A 21,720-nucleotide genomic window follows, 5' to 3' on the forward strand; every position below is an offset into this window, starting at 1 on the left:
CCAAACCGTTCATTGATAAGACGACCCATCCAGTTGTTATATAATCTTGAACTGAACTGAATTTGGATTGCTGATGAATGAACTAAATCAGGGGTCGGCAACCTAGACATTTCAACTTTTTTCTCAACATTTCACCTTTCGCCATTTGCCTCCATTCTAAGGCTTATACAAGACTTTTCATTTTTTGCGGCTCCAGACATATTTGTTTTTTGTGTTTTTGGTCCAATATGGCTCTTTGAACATTTTGGGTTGCCGACCCCTGGCCTAGCCTCTTCCCTGCAGAGCCCCCCTCCCTGCAGAGCCCCCCTCCCTGCAGAGCTCCCTCCCTGCAGAGCCCCCCTCCCTGCAGAGCTCCCTCCCTGCAGAGCCCCCCCTCCCTGCAGAGCTCCCTCCCTGCAGAGCCCCCCCCCCTGCCCACCTCCAGACGTCGCTGCCCTTGGAGAAGGTGGACGAGCGGATGACCTCGGGGGCCATCCAGGCGTAGGTGCCGGCGGCGCTCATCTTGGTGGTCCGGTGCCACTCGCGGGCCAGACCGAAGTCTGTGATCTTCAGGGTCTTGTTGCTGAGGTCCTCCAGCTCCACCCGCTCTAGGATCAGGACTGGGGGGGCGGGGTGGGCGGGTGGAGGATGTGGGGGGGATGAGGGGGCGGTTAAAGTAAAAAGGTATCAAGAGATATAGTTGGGGGTTGAAATGTGGGGAGAGGCAGCGAAGGGAGGGGTGGGGGGGGGGGGGGGTTCACATGACGAAGCACATTGCATTCGGAAATAAAGGAAAACAAAGAAATGACGGGGTGAGGTTGGTGTGGGGCCGCAATGGGAAGATAAAAGAGAAGAGAAGATAAAAGAGAAGAGAAGAAGATCAGAAGACGAGCAAGCACAGCACATCGCCCCCCCCCCCCCCCCCTGATCGATGCTTCACAGCATTTAACCTGCACATCATTAATCATCGCCTCTAAGAAGTCACTCGTTACCTTTGTTTCATAAATTTGGCATATCTATCAGATTAATAACCTCCAAATTGCTCAATTTGTACATGGTTCCTTAAATAAAACTCTTCCTAATTTTTTTTCACAATTTCTTTTCCCTGAACAATTAATTTCATAATTATTCAACCCGTAAAGCATCCCAGCCTTCTAGCTTCGGCCCCCACAATCGCAAACTATTTAATAGTAAGGTCATCTTATGGGATATTTGGCAAATCTGGGAACTAAATCGTTACCAAGAAATCTCTTCACCAATGTGTTTCTAAAGGTGTCTAATAACATGTCCTAAAAAGTTGAAATTCAACTCCTGGGGGAAACTTTGTAAAAAACTGCACAAAGTTGGGGTACCAATAACCAATTTTCGAAAATTTGAAAATGCTTAATTTGGCCTTAAATAACTTGCGAGGGATCAAACTAGGGGTTTTTCAATATTCTGAGTTCATTGCAAGTATTTATTTTTCACTACAACCATTCCTTAGTGGAAAAACGGCCACGCCCACTTTCCCAGGTCATCGTTCATCCCGGCAATGCCCCCCACTCACACATAGCATATGTAAAAAAAGAAAAAAAGATAATAGTTTATTCTTTATTGTTTGACATGATGAATAGGCCAAGTCAGTGTTTAGTGATGGTTGCTGTAGTTGTTTTTGCATTCAACGTGAGGACGTTTTGAGTTAACATTAGGACCAAACATGCTGGATCCATTTGCATCCCTTTTCTTTGTTGATCATGGATGGATGGTAATATACTGCTTTTACCTGGATGCTGGACATCTTTGCAGCTGCAGACCATCATCAGTATGCCAAAGGTGCACAGCTGTACTGTCAACTGATGAAGGAACTGGAAACTTTGCCTGGTTACAGAGAGACCATTGAACGTTTCACTGCCCATGGGAACCATGTTGTCCGGTATTCCAGCCACGATTGGTCTGGCACCTGGTGTGACATCTGCATTGAGCAGACCTTAGAGGTATAGTCTGTGATTTTAGAGAGCTAGCAAGATTTGAAACCTCCTCTAAGCCCCGCCCCCTCCTCCCCCTCCCGTCTCAATATATCTATAATCTCAATTTAAGATCTCTTACAGAGGTTCCAAGTAGGGATGCCCCGATAACGATACTGGTATCAGGGCCGATACTGCTCTCATATACTCGTACTCGCAAAAATTCTCAGAATCCACGCACCGATACCACTTCATTGTTGTTGTAGTTACTGGTTAGTGACTCCAGGGGGAGATGTTGAGCCGCCCCGCGGCTCCCCGGGTGAGTCTGCAGCCTGGCTGAGCAGCCGCCGAGCTGCTGCCGCTCAGCCAGCTGTTCCGGTTAGCCGCTAGCCTATGGGGGTATTATTGTTCAAATATTATTTGTGTGTGCGTATCTCAATCTGTGTGTGCGTAAAAAAGATTTGTGTGCCCGTATTCACATTTGTGTGTGCGCAAAAAATCAGCCGGGAGCTCTCGAAGGCTGTCTTTGTACACGTGGATTTTGACACACTTCTGCCGCGGCAAATCTGTAAAAACGATTTGTGCGTATCTTTTCCTTTGCCCTGAGCTCGGACTCACAGGCTCACGCCAGGCTACAGTAGCAATACAGCCTTCACACCACTAGTCGGCGCGTAGCACTCAGTCAGTACGTTCACCTGCAGCAGTTCAATCAGGTTTCTGATCTTATAAGACATCGTTTGGACTTTTAAACTGCATGCAAACACCTGAACCCCATCTACTTTGGACCTATGTCAGACATTTATTAATCGGGTTGCATATGGAGTAAGATAACTTCCAAAAAGATGTGTCCATGTTATAACTATTCGTAATGATAAACATTTGTATGTAAATAAAAAAGTTGTACCCCAAATTCTGCTGTCACACACATGAGCCTGATACATTATTAGGGTTAGGATTTTTTTTATGTGAGTAAGAAATTAGGTAAGAAATTTACCTTTTATGTCTCATTTATTCATTCACACACACACTAATATACTTGGGAAACAGTTAGGTACCAAATATAATATATTAAATTTTCTCAGATGGCAAAAATAAGAACTTTATTGATCCCACACAAGGTACATTTCTTGTGAGTCCGAGCTCAGGGCAAAGGAAAAGTTACGGACAGACGAATCGTTTTACACACGGATCGTTTTTACAGATTTGCCGCGGCAGAAGTGTGTCAAAATTCACGTGTACAAAGACAACCAATCGAGAGCTCCCGGCTGATTTTTTGCACACACATAAATATGAATACAGACACACAAATCTTTTTACGCACACACAGATTGAGATACGCACACACAAATAATATTGGAACAATAATACCTCCATACTAGCCGGCTAAGCTTAGCTTGGTGATGAGAAGAGAGTGATACCCGTGAGTGAGACTGGCAGCGCCGTTTCAGGCAAGATAGCGACAATTAATGCCAGCGGGACGTCAGCAGTTTTTTTTTTTTCTGTTAAGCACTTTGTGTTTCATTATTTGTAGGAAAAGTGCTATATAAATAAAGTTTGATTTGATTTGATTTGATTTGAGCAGTGTGGACATATTTCAAAATAAGGGACGACGACAGAAGCAAGGCAGACTGCAAGCTACTGCTGCTAAGGTGTCAAGAGGAGGAAAGGAGAATACGTTGTTTAATACCAGCAACTTGATAAAACATGTCAAAACGCATCATAAAGCTGAGTATACAGAGTTTTCTAATGCTACTGCAAGATCACAACAGCCAACATTAGCTCAGGTTCTGCAGAAGCGACAGACGATGGCAAGAGACGACCCACGTGTTGGGACTCAGCGGGCTGTTGGCACGTGGCCGGGGGGGCGACTGGGCCGCAGAGGAAACCCCAGCCTGCTGAGTTTTGTTTAAAATAGTTAAATTGTCATCATTTTATTTATTTTTTTGAATTTATCTGTTGCAAATAAAACCTGTCTTCCAATTCATTGCATTTTTCATTGCATTTTTAACCTAGTTATTTTTGTGGTAGAAGTATCGTATCGGTACTCGGTATGTACACAAATTAAAATACTCGTACTCAGTGTGAAAAAAATGGTATCGGGGCATCCCTAGTTCCAAAAGTGGAATTCACTTCCTCCCCACCTTGTCAAACTTTCTAATGAAACATATTTTGATATATATATATATATATATATATATATATATATATATATATATAATATCAATAGCTTAATATGATGTAAACTTCTACTTACTCACATTTGTCTTTTTTCCTCATTTTTATACAGTATTGTAGTTTTTTCTTTCTTTATTTTGTCTTTTCTATTTTTTGGGGTATGTACTCTTTTCTTTTCTTTGTGTGAGCGTGCTGTGCGCAGGTGTGTGTGTGTGTGTGTGTGTGTGTGTGTGTGTGTGTGTGTGTGTGTGTGTGTGTGTGCTGTGTATGATATGCATTTATGTCCATGATAATGTCCATTTTTATGCTCATTTAAGGAAATCTCTTGTCAAGCCCCTAGAGGGTTTTTTGGACCTCCTTGCATATATGCTGTCTATTGTTTTTCATGGTAATTGTGTTACTGACTTTTTAATATGTGCTAAATAAATAAACAAATAAACACATGTGGCTGGTTGAAACAAACCCCATTCCTGACATGCTCGGGCAGGGCAGCGCTCCTCCTAACCCCCCCCCTCGGCTCCACGGTGCCAGGCCATCTGCCCCCCGACGAGGAGGGGGTGTCGGCACGCCGAGCGCCCAGCGACCCCCCCATCTGCAGCTCATGTGGCTCCGGAGCTGCAGAAGCCGTTTCCAGACCAGTTAAACCCGAACATGAATCTCACATCAATTATTAACTGCGTTTCTATGCATCAATAACCCTTTTAAAACCAGAATATTGGCAATAACCCGAATTTGCACGTCCATGTAAACATTTTATAATGTAATGAAGGATATGAACATTTTGGCATATGTAGACGGTAAAAAGTACCGGGATAGCGAGATTCACAAGAAGTTGCGCGAAGCAGCATTTGTTTGGATACAGGAAGAAGAAGCGGAATTGACGGGAATTGCGTCATGATGTTCTCCTGTCTTCGCTGGTTTGATCGAGATATCCCGAATGATTAATAACCATGTAAACCGAATATTCCCAATGTTTCAGTAACCGAAATATTATCAATAACACGAATTTTGACTGCATGTAAACGTAGTCATTGTTCAAGGTTCAGAAATTGAGACAGTGTCCCAATATAGGTATCTTGGATTCCTAATTGATGATTCATCATCTTTTAAGCCTCATATTCAGCATCTAGTCAAGAAGTTGAAGCTGAAATTGGGTTTTTATTTTAGAAATAAGGCCTGTTTTTTTTCCTTTTATTCCAAAAAGGGACTTGTTGAATCAACAGGAGCAAGTACAACTGGCTGTAGATGCTTCGACTGCTGATTTTGTCTGTAATCTGTATTTCTGATTTGTTTTTAACTGTTTTGATATTGTTTTTTTGTGCAACTTTGTGTTTGTGCTGCTGCCTGTCTTGGCCAGGACTCTCTTGTAAAAGAGATTTTTAATATCAACAAGACTTTTTCCTGGTTAAATAAAGGTTAAAATAATGACCGAGCTGCGGCTGATCCCCAGAGAGGCCCGTCGGCTTCACCCGGATGCTCTAGATGAGCTCATAATGGTACGTAAAAGCGGAGAGAGGACTACCGTCCCGGCTCAAACTGCAGACCTTTGTGGATTAAAGGATTAAGACACGTTTCCCTTTTTTCATAAGTGAATTACAGTTTAAGGAAAATGTCAGTATACAAACCAAAAGCCTATTTTTCTGTCCTTTCTGAGCCGTGTTAGTCTCTCTGTCCTTCACTTGGGTGAAATTAAACTCCAGGTTTGGTCCACAAAAGCCGCAGAGACATGTGCAGCTGGATCAACAAGTCTGCAAACATTTTCCTCCCATTTCACCACTAAAGCAGCAAAAACAGGAAGAGCAACTGCTTCCCTCTCCTACGGAAGAGTATTAGGGCCATGCAAGAGAAAAAATATTTGAGAGGGGAAGATTTTTTGTATTGTGCATTTCAAGAAAAAAGTCGAAATGTTGAGAAAAAAGTTGAAATGTCGAGATTAATGTTGAAAAACAATTTCGAGAAAAAAGTCGAAATGTCGAGAATAAAGTCAAAATTTCAAGAATAAAGTTGAAATACAAATACAATATCGTAAAGCTTTTTAAACTTTTCTTTCTTGACATTTCGACTTTTTTCTCGACATTTCGACTTTTTGACTTTTTTCTCGAAATTGTACTTCAACATTATCTCAACATTTCGACTTTTTTCACAAAGTGCATAATGAAAAAAAAATCTTCCTCTAAAATATTGTTTTTATTTTTCTCCTGCCTGGCCCATATACTCCGTACTCTCCTTTCTACAAGTTTTTGAATAATTAAGCTCACATATTATGCTTTTCCTGACTTTCAAAGGCTCCACATTTGTTTAAAACGGATCTTCCATTTCAAGAGGGGGATGATTGATTTAAGCAAAAGACAAAAGTTTTGGTGGAGCAGTCGTAGCAGGAGCTTCTGGAGCCAGACGCGGTGCTCACTGAGGCGCACTGAAAGTAGAAGAGTCGGGATGCAAAATCCAATAAAGACGGAGAGTTTCTGAGTCATGATAAAAACAAAATGACATCGAGCGCCTCCTCATCTGCTGCTCATGTGGCCCCAAAGCTAAAACCCAAACATGCAGCTAAAGTAAAGTAAATATCTTTTCAGGTCTGTACAATATGATACTTTATCAGGTTATTTCAATATAAAAATTATATTTTAAGAATGTATTTTTTTGTTGTAACGCGATAAATATGTTTATTGTAATGACATAACGATATATTATTAAAACATTAAATATAAATTGTAATAACGTGATAAGATATAAAAAATATATTGTTAGAAAATTAACATTTCATATTATGGCTCAAATTTTTGTTTAAAGATGGTGGCAGTTCTATGCTTCCGTAATTTACAGAGGACAAAACTAAAACAGTCCAACAGAAATAAGGCTTTAAAAAAAGTTAAATTATTTGGAAAATGAAACAAATTAATGGAGGTTCATATCGACACGCTCGGATAACGTCGGCAGCCATTCTGGCTCGTTCACGGCCTTCTGCCGCGTGTGACGGATGTGTCGTGGTATCAAAAACTCAGCATGACGAGAGAATGTGAAGGAAATCTTCCTCCAATCACAATTCTGACTCAGTTACACAAATAAACACGTTTATAAATCCTACTGGTGGGAAACCGTAGCAGCTGTTGAACCATAAGTGCTGCCAGGGATTGTGGGCGTCTTTCAGATGGTTGAAAGGATTCCATAAACATTGCATGAATGCTAAATAAGAAACACCTTTCTTCCTTTTATTTTTTACCCTCTTTCTTCCTTTTCTTCTTTTGTCATCTCTTTTTTTATTTTTTTTTTATTATTTTTTTTCTTTTCCTCTTTCTTTTTTTATTCTTTGTTTTTGTCTTTCAGACGGTTGAAAGGATTACATAAACATTGCATGAATGCTAAATAAGAAACACCTTTCTTTTTTTCTTCTTTTTTCTCTTTCTTTCTTTTCTTTTTTTCTTTATTTTTCTTTATTCTTTCTCTTTTTTAATATTTCTCTCTTTTCTTCTTTTTCTTTTTTTTCTTCTTTTCTTTTTTACCCTCTTTCTTCTTTTTCTTCTTTTGTCATCTCTTTTTTTATCTTTTTTATTATTTTTTTCTTTTCTTTTTCTCTTTTTTTTAAATGTTTTTGTCCTTGTTTTTTTTTATTAATTTTTGTCATCTTTCAGATGGTTGAAAGGATTACAGAAACATTGCATGAATGCTAAATAAGAAACACCTTTTCTTTGTTGTCTACCACTATATGGTAGCCTTGTATTAGCATTAGCATTAGTCAGGCAGTCGGCAGGACAGCTGAGGGTCCTGAACATGTGTTTAGTGGATTCTTCCTCTCGTTTCTGTCCAGCAGGAAGCAGTTACGAGTCCCCGACCTCTGTAAGCTGCTGTAAATGTGATCGATGTGCTATTATTGTACCAGACACCATCGGTGCCCCGGCTGCAGTTGCAAAGCATTGATTCATCGATACGACATCACAGCTCCACTAGTCTGCTAGTCTTCCCTAGATGTCACAACAAGCCAATCCATGTTATTGCACAACGCTGGTCGTCACGGCCCACCGTCAGTAACGCACGACCTCATTCCCCTTCATCCCTGCCGTGGCCGACGCCGCCAACACCAGCAGAGGTGACGCCGTCTACGACCGGTGCACAGGCCGAGTCTGACCTTGATATACGGGGGTACCGGTACCCAAGAACCTCGGTTCGGTATATAGCTCGGGTTTGAGGTCACGCTTCGGTTCATTTTCGGTCCAGGAAAAGAAAAAAAAAATGCAAAAATTTATTTTCGTTTAATTTTCAACTTTTGTAAGCTACTGTTTTTACATTTTCTTATAAAAATGAAACATTAAAACATTTTATAAAATTATATATGTATGCATATATATATATATATATTTATTTATTTTTTCTGTAATGCAAAACTGTCATACATTCTGGATTCATTACAAATCAACTGAAATATTGCAAGCCTTTTATTATTTTAATATTGCTGATTATGGCTTACAGATTAAGAAAACTCAAATATCCTATCTCAAAAATTAGAATATTCTGGGAATCTTAATCTTAAACTGTAAGCAATAATCAGCAATATTAAAATAATAAAAGGCTTGCAATATTTCAATTGATTTGTAATGAATCCAGAATGTATGACATTTTAGTTTTTTTAATTGCATTACAGAAAATAAAGAACTTTATCACAATATCCTAATTTTCTGAGACAGTCGTATATATATATGTACACATACACATATACATACACACAGTACAGACCAAAAGTTTGGACACACCTCATTCAAACAAATGGGGAAGTGTGTATTTTGTTCAATTTGAGAACATTTTATTTATTGGAGGACTTGGTAATAGATTTAAGCAGAATTTTATTATACAGTGCCTTGCGAAAGTATTTGGCCCCCTTGAACTTTGTGACCTTTTGCCACATTTCAGGCTTCAAACATAAAGATATAAAACTGCAATTTGTTGTGAAGAATCAACAAAAAGTGGGACACAATCATGAAGTGGAACGAAATGTATTGGATATTTCAAACTTTTTTAACAAATAAAAAACTGAAAAAGTGGCCGTGCAAAATTATTCACCCCCTTTACTTTCGGTGCAGCAAACTCTGTCCAGAAGTTCAGTGAGGATTCTGAATGATCCAGTGTTGACCTAAATGACTAATGATGATAAATGGAATCCACCTGTGTGTAATCGCGTCTCCGTATAAATGCACCTGCACCGTGATCGTCTCAGAGGTCCGTTTAAAGCGCACAGAGCATCATGAAGAACAAGGAACACACCAGGCAGGTCCCAGATACTGTTGTGGAGAAGTTTAAAGCTGGATTTGGATACAAAAAGATTTCCCAAGCTTTGAACATCCCAAGGAGCACTGTGCAAGCGATAATATTGAAATGGAAGGAGTATTAGACCACTGCAAATCTACCAAGACCTGGCCGTCCCTCTACACTTTCAGCTCATACAAGGAGAAGACTGATCAGAGATGCAGCCAAGAGGCCCATGATCACTCTGGATGAACTGCAGAGCTCTACAGCTGAGGTGGGAGACTCTGTCCATACGACAACAATCAGTCGTGTACTGCACAATTCTGGCCTTTATGGAAGAGTGGCAAGAAGACAGCCATTTCTTAAAGATATCCATACAAAGTGTCGTTTAAAGTTTGGCACAAGCCACCTGGGAGACACACCAAACCTGTGGAAGAAGCTGCTCTGGTCAGATCAGACCAAAATCAAACTTTTTGGCAACAATGCAAGACGTTATGTTTGGCGTAAAAACAACCCAGCTCATCCCCCTCAACACACCATCCCCACTGTCAAACATGGTGGTGGCAGCATCATGGTTCGGGCCTGCTTTTCTTCAGCAGGGACAGGGAAGATAGATGGAGCCAAATACAGGACCATTCTGGAAGAAAACCTGATGGAGTCTGCAAAAGACCTGAGACTGGGACGGAGATTTGTCTTCCAACAAGACAATGATCCAAATCATAACACAAAATCTACAATGGAATGGTTCACAAAAAAACATATCCAGGTGTTAGAATGGCCAAGTCAAAGTCCAGACCTGAATCCAATGGAGAATTTGTGGAAAGAACTGAAAACTGCTGTTCACAAATGCTCTCCATCCAACCTCACTGAGCTCCAGCTGTTTTGCAAGGAGGAATGGGCAAAAAGTTCAGTCTCTCGATGTGCAAAACTGATAGAGACAAACCCCAAGCGACTTACAGCTGTAATCGCAGCAAAAGGTTGCGCTACAAAGTATTAACTTAAGGGGGGTGAATAATTTTGCAAACCCAATTTTTCAGTTTTTTATTTGTTAAAAATGTTTGAAATATCCAATACATTTCGTTCCACTTCATGATTGGGTCCCACTTGTTGATTCTTCACAAAAAATTACAGTTTTATATCTTTATGTTTGAAGCCTGAAATGTGGCAAAAGGTCACAAAGTTCAAGGGGGGCAAATACTTTCGCAAGGCACTGTGTATATATATATAAAATTGAACAAAGTATAAAACGTGTGTTTAAAACCCGGGTTCTCGGGGGGTGTATTGAGCTGAGCATGGAGTAGGAAGCCTTTCTCGGTGCTCCTGCATAAATAGCAATACATCCAGACTAAAACAGCAATTACAACTGGAAAATAAGTTAGATACTAACTGCATTTCGTTGTCTCAGTCTGTGTACTCTGTGTAATGACAATAAAGTTGAATCTAATCTAATCTTTGGACAGATTTAATCAGAATTAAAGTCATTTTCACAGGATGGTTGTCCAGTCCTTCTTATACAGATTCTTCATCAAACTAATTAAACTCTGGCTGGAGGTGTTTGCCATTTTCTCCTTTCAACAGTTTTGCTCATCTTGTCGACACTGACGTCCCGACTTTTGAAGGGTTTCGGTCAGAAACACCAGCGTGAGCTGAGATCACTCACTCGTCCACGTATGTCGACCCCTGAAACACGCGTTTAATCCAGAACACAAGACACTGAAATCACAACACAGTCTAATCATTTGCTCTGCCCTACTGCCCCTCCTCCCCTCGGTTCAACATCCATCACATCCCTGACTCTCACAGAACCCGGGAACATTCACAAACTCCCATGTCAATTAGTGCTCTGGGCGGATCGATGCTCCGCCGGTTCTGCAGCCTCGTCAGCTGCAGACTCTGCAGCTTTCCCAGTACCGACAGACTCCTAATGATGCTGATGTTTGCATATGTGCTCCATTCACAACGAATAATGACTTCTCTAAGAGATTTAACACAGAAATATTAGCTTTTTGGGCTTTTTGGGTAGGCCTGTGTTGAAAAAAATCGATTTTCTGATTCTAAATTGATTCTCATATTAATTCCTAAAAATCGATTCGTATGTCTAAAGATCGATATTTTTTTTTTTACTTTTGGTATTTTTTTGTTTATGCCCAAAAAAGGAATGTTTTGTTGGACACAAGAATAACTGGTGTCATGTTTTTGCCTTTAAATATGTTTAAAGGTATGAAAACATTTTCAGTTATAATTGCATAAATCGTCTATATTTCATTACTTGCAATATTTCATTCCTTTATATACTGTCTTCGGGTTACATTTCCATAAAACGCAATTAAAAACCGAAAATGGAAAAGATTTACATGGAATGTGGGAAAAAAAATAAAACCGTCATACGTCATTTCATCCGTCTGTTTCCTCCCTGGATCTGTTTGGTAATTCTGCCCCACGATGTTTCTGAAAGCAGTTCTATCAGCATTCTGGGAGCTGATTGGTCCTTACAGCATCATTAGCTCAATATAATACCAGTATTAATATGTTGCATAATTACACAGTCTGATTCATGCAACAGCTCAAAAAACAGTTTCAATAACACTAACCCAAATCAATATCGGAATCGAATCAAATCTTGATAATCGATTCTGAATCTTAGGAATCGGAATCGAATCGATTCTTGACATTTGAATCGATCCCCAGCCCTGCTTTTGGGAGGGAAACGGTCCTAGTTTTGAGTCCGAACCTCATCAGGAGTCTTTAACTTGATACAACTGTAATATAAAAAGTAAAAGCCAGAGCAGGCTGGGATCCACCCATGTGAACGTTGGAGACTTAACCCGGAGCTGTAAGGGAAGGGAAAGCTCCCGAGGGCGGGGGCGGGAGGGCGGTGGGGGTTTTCCCCGCAGGTCCCAGGATGACGACTCGCTGGACTCACTTCAGCCTTTTAAACCGGCCTATCGGAGCCCAGGAGGGAGGCGCCTGCCGGGGAAACGGGCCAATGGCAGGCCGGAGCCCTGCGGTCTGCACCGCCTGAGCCTCCGATGGGGAGGAGGCGGGGTGGGGATGGAGGGGTGGAGGGGGCAGAGCATTGCACAAATCCTCTGTAATAGGCTTGGGATTTAGGGGATCCAGTTGAGTAAAAGCAAGAGCTCTACAAACAAGCATGAAAACTCCTTCCTGTAAGCACCGCTGACATAACAGTGACTCGGCCAGTGTTTAACGCTTTTAAACCCCTTTTATGTGTTAATAAATGTGAACACGTAGCCGAGTGTGTCTCTAATGTCCACAGTTGTGGAATCTGCAGTTTGAATGGAGGTTTTTGGTAGAGATGCACCGATCGATCGATAATATCCCTATTGGTTTCGATCGGCGTTCTGAAAATAAGGCCACGTATTTACAAAAACAGATATTTCCCCCTCTACGTTTTGAAAAATACCATAATTTACACGAACTCGCATAAATACGCTGTTAAGGTGCTATGAGCAGCCAAACCTACAGGGGGCAGTGTAACGAGAAGATAAAGTCATGCTAGCCAATCAGAATCCTGGAAAAAAACGTCAACAAATGACACGAGTAACTTCCAGTTACTTCCAAGATGAACGAGAGTCTTTCGTTTGGAGTGACAGAGAAGTGGAGTTACTTTTAAGTGTGACGTTAGAATATAAAACAGGTAAAATACAAGAAAATATTGACGGTGGCCAAACAAATTGTAAACACAGGTCGCACTCATGACGCTGGTGACGTTTCTGTTGCATAATGTGACGTTCTGAAGCCTAAATGTCCGTTTCTCTCTGTTTACAAGAAAACGTGAAAACTGAGTTTTTTCAAATCTTCACTTTGGCCAGAGTTTTCAGAAATTATCATTTTTGGTGACTTTGAGCTTCGTTTTCGTGTAAACGAACGGCCAAAACGCATGAAAACACGATCATTTTTCATTTTTTTTGCTACGTGTAAACAGGGCCTAATACTTCAAAGCAGCCGATCTGATGACGTTTACAACAACAAACCGCCGCCAGCGCAGCGTTCCCGCATCTCAGACCAAGGTGTCTCAAGGGGGCGTGACCGGCGTCGCCGGTATGGGAGTTTTACAATGTCCGAATAGAGCAACAAATTTGCAGTTTGCAAGCTTTGTGCAAAGGAAATACCTTGAGGAGGAATGTTATAAAAGACTTTCAACACAACGAAGCTGATAAGACATTTGAAAGTTTTTCAATTCAAGGATGATATAAAGAACAGGAGCGTGCAGCAATGCCGCTAACTAGCTTGTAATAGAGACCTATAAACGACAGCAAGAAAAATAAAGAACTACATCCTAAGGTAATGGATTCATAAGCCTTGATCATCATTTCTGTTGTAGAAGACGTCAGGTTTAAAGGCGTCATTAGCAGCTTGAATCCGCGGTACACGCTGCAGAGTCGTAATTATTTCACTGATGAAATCCCGTCTGAGTTATACCAGACTATATACAGTCACATCCAAACCCTCATGCAGGACGACCGTCGTGTCAGTCGCTTCACAAGTGACATTTGGAGTTCTAGTATGAAGAGTTGTGCTTCACTCACAAGAGTTTTCTCACACGCGGCAGATGCTATCGCTAAAGCTTTAGCAAACCTTAGTAATCCATAATTCATTTTTGATCAGAAGATTTAATTCCTTTTTCCTGAGGAAAACTAAGGTTTACAACTTGTATCAACTCAAGAGATTTCAAGAGATTTAAATATCTACTGTTGTCTGTGTTGGTGTACTGCACGTTGTGTTGTACACATAATCATTACCACAGGAAAGTATGTCCTTTTCGAGCCTTGTGGTCCATAGAGCCGGTGTTTATCTCCGGTTTCTGTAGCGCAAACAAACAGGTGGTAACCACCCCCAGGATAGGACGCTAGTTTATCGCTGGATACTTCCCCTAGCAAAGCTAGGTACCCATTCATACACCTGGGTGAAGTGAGGAAAGCCGAGAGTAAAGCATCTTTCCCAAGGATGTAAAGTGACGCCAGTGCCAGGGTTCGAACCCACGACCTTCGGATCATGAGCCTGAAGCCCCAAACACTAGGCCACTCCGCTACTACCACAGGAAAGCTTAAGTTAATAAGCTACATGAGTCTAAATCATCTCCAAGAGTCTCTAGAGTGAAATATTGCATATTGCATCAGCCTGAAATAAAACAGTGGTCAATTCATGATACTTTCTCGTCTCTTAATTTTGATACCTAATAATAAAATGTCAGTGTTTGTACAGGAGACAACAATATTGACAAATTTATGGATTTCACACTGTGATCGGTGATCAGCAGATACTGATTTTGGAGATCGGTGATCAGCCCTCAAAATCTTGATCGGTGCATCTCTAGTTTTTGGCTTGAAACTCGACATTTTTCAGCATTTATTCAACAAGCGGCGAAGGGGGGGGGCTTACTGTTGCTGGACTTGAGGTCCCGGTGGATGATGGGAACGATGGCCTGGCCGTGGAGGTAGTGCATGCCCCTGGCGGTCTGCACGGCCCAGTCCACCAGCGTGCAGGGCGGGATGCGCTTCCCGGCCAGGGCCCGGTTCAGCGCGCCGCCCCGGGCGTACTCCATGACCAGGCACAGGTTGGGCTCCTGCAGACACACCCCCAGCAGCGCCATGATGTTGGGGTGGTTGAGCATGGCGAACAGCTTGGCCTCCTGGCGAACGCTCTCCAGGGTCTGTGCCACGTCCTCGTCGGGGTCGCGGCGCGCCGCCTTCACCGCCACCTCGCCGCCGCGCCACACGGCGCGGTACACCTTCCCAAACCCGCCGATGCCGATGATCTCCTCCAGGGTGAGCTCCGAGAAATTGATCTCCAGGACTGAGAGGAGAGGAGAGAGACAAGACACAACCGTTACACCAAACACCGGCCGAAGGAGTTCATGCTTAAAAGGAGGGTAGGGCATCTTCTTCTGCCCTACCCTAGAGGGTATGCATTGACGTCAATTCAAAACATAAGCAAAAACGGCTGAAACTAGTGGAGAAGACGGGATAACAGCCGATTATCGGCGTAAATTAAAGGCAGTTGGACTTGACAGTGACCCGTACAGTTTCCCCAAGAACCAGTGGTCCATGGACATTAATATTTGTCCACCAATCCAGTTTCCTGATATTTCTATGTACTTAATTTCTACGCCGGGGAAATACACGAAGCAAAGCTTGAAGGCTTACAAAAGTCTTGGCGCTTGGTCCTACTTCAAGGCAGGATTTGTTGTAGAAATTAAAGTGATGAGGACACCGAACTTTATGATTTGACCGTTTTTAACGTTAGCTACCCAAAAATCCAACATTACCTGATACAAAATGGGAACCACAAATCCACGTTTCGGTGCCTGGAATCCAGTTGTTTCTGTGAATTGCATAACTCAGATTTCTTGCTAAATCTATGAGTACAGTCGATCGCACAACAGCTCTTTCCCATTTTAGATGTTTTCCAGTTGTTCAAACTTAAAGTTTACGCTGACGCTCAGTCTTTCTGACACTCAGTCTTTCTGACACTCAGTCTTTCTGCCACTCAGTGGGCGAAACCCGCTGTGAAGTCGCATCTGTGACGTCATGGGCATTCCCTCTATTACCTGGAACTCTCTTCACACACTGACAGAAAATAGTTAGTTAGATGCTCTTATGACGAGACAGAAACCAGGGGTCTAAAAATACCCATCAAACCACTGATACCCATTTTCCACCAAACCGGTTCCAAGACTGGTTCCATGCCTGGTTCTGGGCCAGTGCTGGTCACAACCAAACCAAACTAAACTGAACTAAACAACTCCCTCCCAGAAATCTGTCAAAGGAACCCTCCCACACATTCATCAGGGCCAGATGGAAAGATTGGGTGGGTTTCCATCAGCGTGGGTCCAGGAATCGCCCTGCAACAACAACAGTTTGAGAACTCGGACGGGGCCAAAACAAGTTTGGGGGGGATGAACTTTAGATACCCCTTTTCCACCAAACCAGTTCCAGTGCTGGTTCTGGTTCACAACTCGTTCAGCTTGTGAACCAGCCGGTTTGTTTTTCCACAGCTCGGCTACTAAGGGGAGCCATGTCATTACGTCTCTGCAAACGTCAGTTACATTGCTGCGTTTGCGTGAAAGTTGCAGCAACAACAGTTATTTGCTCTAATAGGACTTGGTCCACGTAGCTCCTCCGTGGACACATCTCTAAAAGATAGGTTGTCTCCTCCTCAGACCTATGATGCTTTGCTGCATCCAGATTCATTCTTATTGGAAAATGTCTCAGTCTCCCAGTCTCCGAGACTGGGAGACTGAGTCTCGCTATTGCCGTTGGTCTTAATAACTCCACCCCCTCCACTTATGTAAGCGGTTCTTTCCTCTAGTCCAGCAAAGGGTTGGTGGTACCTTGGAACTGGGTTTTCTGGCCAAGATCTAGGGCTGGGCGATATATCGAGATTTTAATATATATATATATCAATATATATTTTCAAACGCGATATGGTACGACACAATATTGTTTATATCGATAAAAAAAATATATATATATATATATGATTTTGATATAGCTTATTTTGTGACAAATTGACTTGAATGTTTTATTTGAGATTTGCACAAATGTTTTGTTATTTGCACAACTGTCAACCTCAGTGGAAAAGTGCCTGTTACTGTCTACATTGTATAAATTGCACAGTGTATTTTAATTTAATTGTTATGCAGGAAAGGGATATTTGTTTTATTTTATTCAAGAAGCATTTTTATTCTATATATGCAGGCAGTTTATTTTTATTTCATTTGTTTTATACATTTTGATATTGTGCAGACCTCTGTTAATAAACGTACCTGTGTGACATTTGGCACAAGGCTTTGTATTAAAACTGACTGTTTTTTTAACGGTTTGCCTCAGAAAGAAATGAAGCTAACAGAGATGCTAACAGAGATGCTATGCTATAATGCTTTGGGGGAAAACCCAATTATGGCACAGAAAAAATATCGATATATATCGAGTATCGCCATTTAGCTAGAAAATATCGAGATATGAATTTTGGTCCAAATCGCCCAGCCCTAGTTTGTGTGAAAGTTGCAGCAACAACCAGTTCTCTACTATACTAGGACTTGGTCCACGTAGCTCCTCCGTGGACACGTCTCTAAAAGACAGGTTGTCTCCTCCTCCTCCCATGATGCTTTGCTGCATCCAGATTAATTCTTATCTGAAAATGTCTCCGTCTCCCAGTCTTGCTGTTGCCGTTGGTCTTAATAACTCCCCCCTCCACTTACGTAAGTGGTTCTTTCTTCTGGTCCAGCAAAGAGTTGGTGCTACCTTGGAACTGGGTTTTCTGGCCCGGATCCAGTTCTTTGTCAGTGGAAACAGAAAACCTGGTTCCAAAACTCAGCACTGGTCCAGAACCAGAACCAGCCCTGGAACCGGTTTGGTGGAAAAGGCGTCCTAGTGACCCCAGCAGAGCAACTGAAACATGGTCATGTGCTTTGGGGATGTGGCTTCTAAAGAACAGGAGTTGTTTTGCCTCTTTACATCCCGACTCAACCTTTAAAGCTACACAAAGGAACCGTTTTAGCTCTCAGGGTTCCTTTAGGGGCGTAAAGTTCAGTCACTTTTATGACTCTAAATTCACTCCTTTCATCCCTCTTTTCCAATTTCTTCTTCGGGTCTGCGATGATGTCCACCACAACGGTGTCAGGTGGTTTCATCGCCCCTGATGCTCAACCGGCGTCCCACGGTGGGGACGGGACACCACCACAGACACTTTCCTTCAAATGAAACTGAAACAGATATATAAACATGAATAAAGAAGGATTTATGCAGCAGATGTGACGTTCAGCCATAAGAACAGACATTTAAACTCTAAATGAGGCTAAATCTGTCTGGATCCTAAAACCAGGCCATTCGGTGGAAGGATGCTGCTTCAAATCATGCCCCACCTCCACACTTTTACACATGCTATGTGTTAAAATGAAGACATGAATAGTGTGTAGATGGCGGTTCTGGGTTTGACGCTGCGGCTGCGGGGCAGGCTGCCTCCAGACTTACCTCGATGAATATTTCAGGTGTCTGAAAGTAGGCCAGCCTCTCAGGCAGCTAACGAAGCCAGCGGTGGCAGCGGTGAGGCCTGACATAAGATGAGATGATGCCTCAGGCATGTTTCATAACCAGTGGCGCCACCAGGGGGTGGCCAGGGGTGCCCACGCCCCCCCCTACAAATTTGCTGGCCGCCCCACTTGCCTCACATCAGGTCTGCAGAGAGGATGATTGGGACTAACCTACCATCTATCCAGGACTTGTACCGGTCCAGGACCAGGAAACGGGCAGGTAACATCTCTGCAGACCCCTCACACCCAGAACACATTCTGTTCCAACTCCTCCCCTCTGGACAGAATGCTAAAACCTCCAGACTCAGAGACAGTTTCTTCCCCCAAGCGGTTGCTCTGATGAACTCTCACAACAACTAACAGTCTCAGAGTAACCAAACACGTGCAATAATAATCATCTAGCACCTTCGGTAATAGCCATGTCTGCCTCACTCTGCTGCACCTCTCACTTTTTGTATTTTTTGTATAATTTTTTGTATAATTTGTTTTGTATAATTGTAAATAGGTTATTTTATTTTATTCCTAGCTGACTTTTTTTTCTCTACCTCAAACTGCTGCACCTTAGATGTTTATCTGTATATATGTCAAGAAATACCACATTTGTTTATTTGTTTATTTACTGCCTAAAGAGCTAAATTACCGGAGTCAAATTCCTTGTTGGACAATGTTCGAACCTGGCCAATAAAGATGATTCTGATTCTGATTCTCAATAAAAAAATAAGAAAAAACACTTGCCGGTCACATAGATTCTATCGTCAGTTATGCGAATCCCAAATCCCAAAATGCATATCAGTAGGTGTTTCTTTAAGTATTTCTGAGCCAAATAATAATAATAATAATTAAAATATATATATATATATATATATATATATATATATATATATATATATATATATTTTAATATATATATATATATATATATATATATACAAAAAAAATATATGTATACATATATTAATAAAAATAAATATATGATATATTAAAATATATATAATATATATTATATATTAAAAATGCATATGCCTTAGGTTTTTACCAACATGGTATTAACCATTAAAATATGCAGTATAATAAAGTCCTGTAATGACGGCTTTTAGTTTTGGTTCCAGCCCAAGAATTGAAGTGGCCCCATCTGGCCCCCCCTATGAAACATTTTTGGAGGCGCCCCTGGATGAGATGAGTCCTCACGCATGTTTCATAACCCCTGCAGGTGAATGAGGTGTGTGGTGACCAGCGGGAAGGTCTGGCTCCGCACAAAGAGCTGCTCCTCTGACTCCCATCAGTGCACCATAGCTGCTCCTGCTCCTCTGCCTGATGGCTGAATGCACGAGCAGCTGACATCCATCCCCTGCACAGATGTCGTGCACAGAGAGATTTGAGCATGAGATTTGAGCTGGTGCAGCAGTTTCAGGCCACTTTTACGTGTTTTCAGAGGAAACCGCGGCGCGCCGGCGGGCAGTGGTCCTGATGCTGCGGAGGGATGCGGTTTCCAGGCCAACGGGAGCGCAGTGCGCGCGCCATGACACAGCACTTCAGCATCCTCCCCATGCACGGCGGGGAGAGACGTAGGGTACAGAGGGGTGGGGGGGTTAGTACTCACGGTGCAGGGGGGGGGACCGAGTACAGCTGCTCCGGCGTGTCCAGGATCTCCTCTGGGATGCCGGTTCCGCTGCTCACGTAGTTGGACGGGAAGATGCCGACGCGGTCCTGGATCATGCCGGTCCACCAGCCCTCGTCCCCGGACACCAGCGAGTCCTGGGACAGCAGCTCCACCAGGTCGCCCCTGCGGAGGCTCAGCTCGTCCTCCGCCGTCGCCTCATAGTCGAACACGGCGGTCCAGACGCCGCCGGGCTGGCCCGGTTCCGCCGGTTCTCCATCACCGGGACCGGGACCGGGGCCGGGGCCGGGGCGGCGGGGGCCCCGGGGGCCGTTCTCCGGGGTGGGCCACGGGGACGCCTTGTTGGGGCTCGAGCTGCTGCTGCTGTCCGGAGCGGGCTTGAAGACGTCCATGGACGCGATGATCCATAAGGGCGCATCCACCTGACGCGGCCGGGCGGCGGCTGGATGGATGGCGGCTCGGAGCGTCCTGGTCCGTCCTGGGCCGGTTCTGCAGCTACGTGGCGCTCAGACGCTGCGGGGGGCCGCGGGCCCCGTCCATGGTCCTGCTGTCGGTCCTGTCGGTCCCGCCGCGCGCCCTGGGACACGGTTTTTCTGTCCTCTCCTCGGTGCAGCCAGCGGTCTTTATTCTAAGCCAATTGTCCCATGCAGCGTGCGAACCTCGCCTCCCTCCCATTGGTCGGTACTCACGTCAATCACCGTCTATGGCGTCAAAGGCCACGCCCCCTCCGCAGTGAAGCTGCTCAGTGGTTTAAACAGAGGTGTCTTCAGTATTCATTCATTACTCAGGTAGAAGTATAGATACTAGAGTTTAAAAATACTCCTGTAGAAGTTGAAGTATCAACTCAAGTTTTTTACTCAAGTAATAGTATAAAAGTACTGGTTTCAAAACTACTTAAAGTATAAAAGTAAAAGTAATGTAAGGGGGAAAAAGCCATTAAGGACAAAAGCCATTGAAAATGAATGCATCTTAGTATAATGCAAATATATTAAAGAACCATATATGTGTACTATTGAGCATTAACATGTTTCAGAGAGCAGAAGATGATGACTAGTTGCTAATAAGTATTGTAATGGTGCAAAAAGTCAAACTTCAGAGGCATGTTATCATTTATCCTAACCTTTATTGGAATGTACATCCAAGTTTAGTTGCAGGAATCTGAGGGAACGGATGTAAGAACAAAACTGGACAAGAACATCTGAAACAACCACAACCAAATTCACTCTATCCGGATGGAGCAATTTAACTGGATAGTTTTTATTTAAAGGCCGAAATGAAATAGAGTAACGAGGCTGTTTTTAAAATGTAAGGAGTAAAAAGTACAGATAATTGCGTGAAAATGTAAGGAGTAAAAGTAAAAAGTCGTCTGAAAAATAATAACTCTAGTGAAGTATAGATAACCAAGATTTCTACTTAAGTAAGGTAACGAACTAACACCTCTGGGTTTAAAAGCTGCACAAGTGAGTTTTCTCAAGTTAAACTGTCAATGAGTGCGTTTACATGGGAAGTTTAATTCCTCTTTAAATTAGAATTAGAATAGAATAGACTTTATTGTCATTATGCTCAGGTTACAACGAGATTGGTTGGGATGTTCCCACCAAAGTGCAAAGGAAGCAAAAATAAGAGCTAAATAAATATGAAAAGCACAGTATAAAAACATAAAAGCAATACAAACAATGTCTGGTAAAGTGCAACAAACTGTGACCTAGACA

At 42.6% G+C, this 21,720-nt stretch overlaps 1 protein-coding gene across 1 annotated transcript in view; it reads right to left on the reverse strand.

The window, feature by feature from the left end:
* Positions 1–20,614, reverse strand: part of map3k9 (mitogen-activated protein kinase kinase kinase 9) — a 50,471-nt gene extending 29,857 nt beyond the window's left edge. Inside the window, 4 exon segments of the mRNA XM_061743615.1 lie at positions 419–599; positions 14,739–15,152; positions 19,991–20,003; positions 20,005–20,614. Coding sequence (XP_061599599.1) covers positions 419–599; positions 14,739–15,152; positions 19,991–20,003; positions 20,005–20,400 — 1,004 coding nt within the window. The 5' untranslated portion in view covers positions 20,401–20,614.
* Between the last annotated feature and the right edge of the window lie 1,106 nt (positions 20,615–21,720).

The sequence above is a fragment of the Cololabis saira genome, chromosome 16 (genome assembly GCF_033807715.1).
Source record: "Cololabis saira isolate AMF1-May2022 chromosome 16, fColSai1.1, whole genome shotgun sequence".
NCBI lineage: Eukaryota > Metazoa > Chordata > Actinopteri > Beloniformes > Belonidae > Cololabis > Cololabis saira.